This window comes from Gracilinanus agilis, chromosome 1 (assembly GCF_016433145.1).
Source record: "Gracilinanus agilis isolate LMUSP501 chromosome 1, AgileGrace, whole genome shotgun sequence".
In the NCBI taxonomy this organism is placed as follows: Eukaryota; Metazoa; Chordata; class Mammalia; order Didelphimorphia; family Didelphidae; genus Gracilinanus; species Gracilinanus agilis.
Window position 1 is genome coordinate 65,041,403 of NC_058130.1, and position 7,704 is coordinate 65,049,106.

The 7,704-nt window shown below is 37.4% G+C and overlaps 1 protein-coding gene across 1 annotated transcript in view; it reads left to right on the forward strand.

Annotated features, from left to right (window-relative positions):
- The first annotated feature begins 1,976 nt into the window (after positions 1-1,976).
- The window catches only part of CFAP92 (cilia and flagella associated protein 92 (putative)), a 71,584-nt gene continuing 65,856 nt past the window's right edge, over positions 1,977-7,704 (forward strand). Inside the window, exon 1 of the mRNA XM_044676253.1 lies at positions 1,977-2,096. Within this exon, the coding sequence (XP_044532188.1) occupies positions 1,977-2,096 (120 nt within the window). The remainder of the gene's footprint in view (positions 2,097-7,704) is intronic.

The following is a 7,704-nucleotide window of genomic DNA, read 5'->3' on the forward strand; positions in this document are numbered from 1 at the left end:
GCTAGTAGGGATAGTTTCATTCATTGTGTTTGTATCCCTAATAATAAATACTCACGTGTTGACTGGTTGATTACAACTCATCCACCCATTCTTATCCATATTTTCCAATAATTCCTCCATAGAGGTATACTCAGAGTGCTTGGGACCTTCTTTGACCATATGGATACCAGCGCAGTAAGTTGGGTTATCCATCTGTTGTTACTTACTCTCACTACATGACTAGCCCACCTCCTTTTCTGGTTATACATTTCTTGTATGACATGTTTTATGTCTTTTTTGGTATGTAAGTTGTCACTGGTAATATACTGTAGGTTAATTTGTGTATATTGAACAGCTCTTCATTGTCCTTTAGGTGACTCACGATTTTGATCTTTAAAGTTTGTGAGATTTCATAATTCACTGCCACGTGACATTGCAGGAAGAATATTGATGCTAAAATGATAAGTTTTTGTTTCAGGGAGAAACCTGAGGTGTTGAAGGTATGTGCAATTTCTTAAATGTAATTCAATCTGTTTTCTTTCTCCTTTGCAATTGTGGTCTCAGGCCCTTTCAAGTCACTTATTATGGAAAATATTCTATAGTTGGGATACTAGAGCAAAATATTGAATCTAGGAAGAGATAGAGCTCATGTTTAATGTATGTTTAATCAAAACTACCATTGTTTGGGGTTAGATCTGTTATTAATTTGTAGATATTAATAGTCTATTAATAGACTATAGAAGATTCAGTTGTTGGGAATTGGTTGTTGAGAGTTGGTTGGACCAGTAGTTGAAGAACTTGACTGGAGATAACTTTCTATAAAACCTATTTATTAATATTAATTTCTATATGAGCAGTGATAGGATAAGGAAAATGGAGATATTTAATTTGAAAAGGGTTATGAACTGTAATTCCCTAATTCTAAATTTTTTTAAACCCTTAACTTCTGTATTTTGGCTCCTAGGTGGAAGAGTGGTAAGGGTGGGCAATGAGGGTCAAATGACTTGCACAGGGTCACACAGCTGGGAAGTGTCTGAGGCTGGATTTGAACCTAGGACCTCCCATCTCTAGGCCTGACTCTCAATCCACTGAGCTACCCAGCTGCCCCCCTAATTCTAAATTTATCTTAACTAAAACCACCCCCAAATTTATCTCGCAAGAGACTTTCTTCTTCCTTCATCAAAGTCAAGACTTTCTTAACTATTCTACTGTCTATACAATCCCCAAACTAGCTATCTTTCTATCCTAAAACTAAAATATAAACTTCTAACAGTGAGAGATAAATCGAATTTCTTCCTTCTGCTCAGATGAAACTCAGCTTGTCAGAAGTAATGATACCTCCACTCAACTGTTGCTCTCTCCAGCCACCAATGGCAAAACAGAGGAACTGCAACACCACTCTTCTGTCAACTACTTTCTCTCTGTCTGATGCTAGGATGTTTCCAAGTGATAAATCACCAGATCTTCTCAACTCTCAGAGCAGCAACTTGGACAACCAACCTTAATCAGGACCGTCCAAAAAGTGATCGTTGGTCCAACTGTCCTTCCGAAGAACTTCTGGGAAATTCCTTTTTCCCATCATCCTCTTTGAGAATTCCATTCTGAATTAAAGTAATCCAGTTCACTCAAACTCATCTCTTTATCCACCTATACCTAATCTATCAAGAATCTTTTATTGCTTACTTAATTAACAAATAATCCATTACATTCACATGAAGAGGGAGAAAAGAGGGGAAAAAAACAAGAAAGATGGCAGGATGAAGTAGAGATTTGGATTTGGCCAGCAACATCACTTATGTTTAGGATTGCCTTCTATATGTGGGCTTTTGAACACAAGAAGAAATCTTATCTTATCCCCATGAATCTATCTTATCCCCATGAAATGTAAATGTATTGACTACTTTTTATTTACTAAATCTATCTCATGTCTTTTAGGTGTTAAAGGGAAGATATCACATGACAAAATTAAACGAATTAGACCTGACATACTTTCAAAAATGCGACGGTTCTATCATATAGAATATCATCTCCTTCCAGATGACAGAGAGCCTAAACAAGTTGATGTAGTATTATTTAGTTCAATAATAGCCAAAGTGTTCATGGAATCTGGAATAAAGGTAAGATGTATGTGGGTGTGTGAGTATGTTATATGGTCTTCACTGCCTGGAAGGCCCGCCATGTTAGTTTTTACTCCACTCCAAGGGTTCTAGGGTAGCTTTAAGAGGGCTTGGGATTCTAGATTCTAAAAATGGCATCAGTCTTCACAATGGTGTTCCTCCAAGGGTAGAAGAAGTCCCTTGAACCTTAGTTCCATTTAGCCACCAACAACTGGCTTAGCTTTTTTAAATATTATTCAAAATATAGTAAAAAATAAAATTTTCCCTAATAGAGGCATAATTCACCTCTCCTTTTCTCCTCTTAGAGCTGCTCTAGTCTCTGAGGAGATTACATTCTTAGTTTAGCTCAATTCCTGTAGTTTATAGACCCAGATCCAAGTCCAAAACTCCCTTCAGGCTTAAGTCCCAGGCACCCTGGCTTCTCAGGGTTTCTCTGCTGGGGTGAGGTGTGTGTGTTGTGTGGGTGCTAGCTGGCTACACCATCCTCCCAACCTATAATCCTGGTTGCAAGAGAGTCATCGGGGCTCAAACTCCAGGAGCCAGAGTGGGTTGCTACCAGCACCTGAAACTGTGACAGACTCATGAAAATAAACCCTCCCAGGTCCATTTCTCAGAGTTAAGGTAAAAGAGGGAGTAGGGGAAGGAAGTTCTTCCCCTTTCACCAGTTCAGTTCAGGGTGTCCATGAATTGGGATCTATACTCTCTGGAAGAGCTGGAGAAAGAAAGAAGGACCATTTCAGTCTTGCCAGTCTTAATGAGGAAGCCTTTTTGATTACACAGCCAATTCAAGGAGGCTACAGACCCCATGTCTCATCATCTGGATGTGCTCCAAAGACCCTTCATGATGCCCCCATGTTAGGGGATGAGGGTACTAAGTACAGTACATCAACATTTATTTATTGATTGAATGATTGATAGATATGCCTGGGTTCACAGTATATTTTGTTATGCTTAGTTTCTTTTAAAATGGTAATACATACACGGCCATTTTTGATTTACTAGAGCGCCCTGCTCATTCCTTACATTGAATAACTAGGAGTTTTTCGCAAATGAACTTTAAAAGTGTTTCTTGGCCAAATTAGCCTATATAGTGCTTATCTCAAAGGACATAACACAGCATGATGAATTAGCACAGATCTATCTACTTCAGGAAAATTTGCTACCCCAGAACTGGTTTTAGATACCTAAACAGAGTAAGTTAGCTTATGCTCTCTCGCCTCTTTAGCAGAACATTTGATGCCATTTTGTAGGTAAATTCAGGAAAAAAAAAAAAAACTTGGCCCTTTGTTTTCACTTTTTAATACATTATGACACATAATACACTTTAATAATTCATCTTTATTACATGGATGCCAGCTGTGTTTTCTGAGCTAGAAATAGGCAGCTACTGCTGTGTAAAAATTCCTTTGGAGAAATTTACCAAAGTGATTTTAAAAAGCATTTCATAGTTTGTCCGGTCTTTGACTTTAGGTAGAAGTTAGCCTTGTTCATTTGTTTTCATTTGGGCCTGACTCTTTGTGACCCCATTTGGGATTTTCTTGGCAAAGACCCCAGAGTGGTTTGCCATTTCCATCTCCAGCTCATTTGACAGATGAGGAAACCGAGGCAAAAAGGGTTTGGTAACTTGCCTGAGGTTACCCAGCTTAGTAAGTATCTGAGGCCAGATTCAAACTCAGGAAGATGAGTCTTCCTGACTCTAGGTCCAGCTCTCTAGCCACTGGGCGGCCATCTAGCTGCTCCTCAAATATTAATATTAGATATTGGATATTGATAATGTTTACTTGTCAGAAGTAGTGTCCCAAGTGGGTAGTATTATGGCAAAGCAGGGAGAGTGCTGGACTCAGAGCTGAAACCCACCTCCAACCCTTATGACCATGGGTGAGTCACCTTCATCTCTGAACCTCTTTTCCCTCATTTGCAAAATGGGGATAATAATATAATCATAAAAATAAACCTACCTCACAGGGCTGTTGGGAAGCTAATGTATGATGATATAATAGAGAAAATGCTTTGCAAACCTTGAAAGAATCATATAAGTATCCATTATTATTATGATGGAAAAATAGAATTAAGTGAAATTTAAAGCTACTTTTATTTGCTTAACCATAAAAATCTCAATGTCAGAGTCAATAAACATTTATTAAAGGCACGCCACGTACCAGGCACTGTGGTACATGTTGGGGATGGAATACTGTTATGCTATAAGAAATGATAAGCAGGATGATTTCAGAAAGAGCTGGAAAGATGTGCAGGAACTGATGCAGGGCGGAATAAGCAGAACAGGGAGAACATTGTATACGGTAACAGCAATATTGGACAATGATTATCTGTGAAAGCTTGGCTACTCTCAGCAATGCAACGATCTGGGACAATCCTGAAGGACTTCTGATGGGGAACGCTACCCACCTCCAGAGTCGTCTTTCACCTCAGTGTATTATTTATGGTTTTATTTTGGGGTTCTAGTTATGTATGAGTTTGCTCTTACCACAATGACCAATATGGAAGCGTGTTTTGCATGATAATAAAAAAAGAATAAGTGAAGGTGGGGAACAGGTAGGTGGCTCAGTGAATTGAGAGCCAGGTCTAGTCCTGGGTTCAAATGTGGCCTCAAGATATTTCTTAGATATGTGACGCTGAGCCATTCACTTAACCCCACTTACCTTGTCCTTAATTCTCTTTTGCCTTAGAATATTCTTGATTCTAAAACAGAAGGTAAGGGTTTCCCAAAGAAAAGAAAAGAAAACCTTCAGAATTCGGATCTATCATGACTTGAGAAGGCTGATGCTGAAACAATACTTCCTATCCTTTAGAAGAAAAGGGACAGACTGGACATGCCCTAGGCAATTTTCAGACATGGCCAATATTTTTGTTTGTTTTGCTTGACTATAGTAGTTTTTGTTAGTTTTGAATGTGTGTATGTGGGGAAGGATTCTTTTGGAGAGAGGGAGTTCCTGGGTAGGAATAGAAATCCCCCAAATAGAGCATCAATAAACATTTTTTAAAAATCCCTCACCTAATACTTAATATTAAGTATTGATTCCAAAGCAGAGGAGTGATAAGGGCTAGGCAATTGGGGTTAAGTGACTTACCCATAGTCACACAGCTAGGAAATGTCTGAAGTCAGATTTGAACCCAGGACCCTTCTGTCTCTTGGCCTGGCTATCTGTCCACTGAATCATCTAGCTATCTGGCAGCAATAAAACATTAAAAAATAAGAACTCACACACACACACACACACACACACACACACACACACACACACACACATACACCCCAGTGAAGAAAATGGACACAAACCAGGCAGTTTTGTTACTACCTGGTTAAAATTAATATACACTTAAAATGATGGTAAAAAACTCGCCACTCAGAGAACTTGCTGAGTTTCTCTGAAATGAGCTAGATCCCATACTCAGAGAGTATGAAAATGAAATCTTTCTAATTTGTTCAGACCTGATAGAACTTGGGCTTTGTCCGTATAGCATCCCTCCAAGAAGCCATCATCTCTGGGCAGAGTCAGAGCATTTCTTAGTAAGCATTTATTAAGTAGCCACTCAGTGCCAGGCATCATGCTAAACACATAGGCTACCAAGACAGAATTCTAACAAGGGAAATGACATGAATGTAAGTAATTATTCGCAGAATGTGACAAAATGAATTCAGGGTATTTTGAGGAGGGACAGCGCTAGCCTGCCAGAGGGGGAGATCTGGAAATGTTTTCTGTATCAGAGGCAGCACCTAAACTGAGTCTTGAAAGGAGTCTGGGATTCCAGCAGACAGTCAGAGAATAGGAAGAATATCAGTATTCTCCTCTTTTCTTTACTCCTTCATTTTATTTTTAATTAAATTTTTGCTGAACGCCTTTCCCTTATAACAAAACATTTAAAAGTAATTCAGCAAAGTCAGCCAACACATCATCGGAGTCTGATTCAGATTTCTCTCCATATCTATAGTCCCTATCTTTGCAAAGAATGGAGGCAGGGAAGATAGATTTTCTACTGAGGGACTTCTTTGGCCATCATTATATATCGTTCTGTTCCGTTTTGTTGTTTTCCTATTTATGTTGTTATAATCATTGTATATCTTATTTTCTTGGCACTGCTTACGTTGTTCTACATCAGTTTATAGAAATCTTCCCCATATTTCTCTGAATTGTTCACGTTCATCATTTCTTGCAGCACAATAATGTCCCATTATGTGAGTGGTTCCCTGACTTGCTCATCCAATAGCATCGTTATTTTTTGCTGTGAACAATCACAACATGTTAATTTTTGACTTATGCATGGGATTTCAAGAATGAATTCTATGCAATTTGCAGCACTGTTAGTAGAAGCATAACTCTTCAAGAAAGCTTGCATTATATTAAGTGACCCAATTTGTTTAGTTATTCTCAAGTCAGTGGACATCTACTTTGTTTATAAGTCTTTGCTTTCACCAAAAGTGCTGCTGCTATGAATATTCTGGTGAATATGAGGCTATTTTTCTGTCTCTCACCTTCTTGGTATATATACGTAGCAATGAGATCTCCAAGTCAAAGAGTATGAACATTTTAATCTTTTTTAAAAAAACTTAATTCCAAATTGTTTTCCTGAATAATAGGACCAATTACAACTATATTAAGTGTTTTAATATACTTGTCTTTCCAAAGTCCTTCCAGCATTGTATATTTCTACCTTTTGTCATCTTTATTAATTTGCTGAATGTGAGCTGAAATCATGGAGTTGTTTTGATCTGTCTTCCTTAATATGAGTGATTTGGAGCAATTTTTCTTCTTATCCTAATTCTTCTAAAAACTATTCATATTCTTTTATTCTTCATTAATTACGGGATGATTGGTCTTATACATTTGTAGCATGTCTCTATATACCTTGGCTAGCAGATCCTTATTAGAAATATTTGATGCAAAAATTTCTTTCCCAATCAGCAGTTTCCCTTGTTCTTGTTGCATTGACTTTTTAATTTTTTTTTACAAAAACATTTTAATTTCATCTAATTGAAAATTTCCCTTTTTCTTTTGTGGTCACTTCTTGTGTTTGATTATGAATTCTTTCTCTAACCATAACTGAGGAAGGTATTTGACCTAGTTATCTGATATTTTTTTTTAGGTTGGACTTTAATATTCAGGTTGTATATTCATTTTGAACCTTAAAACCTAATTTTGCCAAGCTTTTACAGTTTAAGGAAGAACACACTTAGTAGATAGTTTAAGAAACAGAGATTTAGAAAGAAGCATAATTTGTAATTTGTTAATCATAATTTATTACTAATTTTGCTAATTATTCTTTTCTGTCTTTAATAGAGACACTTGTAAATGCATATATTTTCAATCTTTTTTTAAAAGCATATTTCTGGAGAAAGATCCTGGGCATCATTGCCCATTATTGTAAAGTCCAGTGACATAACCCTTGGCCCTTTTCAAAGTATTAATTTACTTTCACCAAGTCATTGTTCATATTTATTTGGTATTCATAAAGAATGAGAGATACTGAAGGGATTAGGTTAAAACAAATAGACTCTTAATTTTTCTTCTCTTCCTTCCTTCCTTCCTTCCTTCCTTCCTTCCTTCCTTCCTTCCTTCCTTCCTTCCTTCCTTCCTTCCTCCCTCCCCCT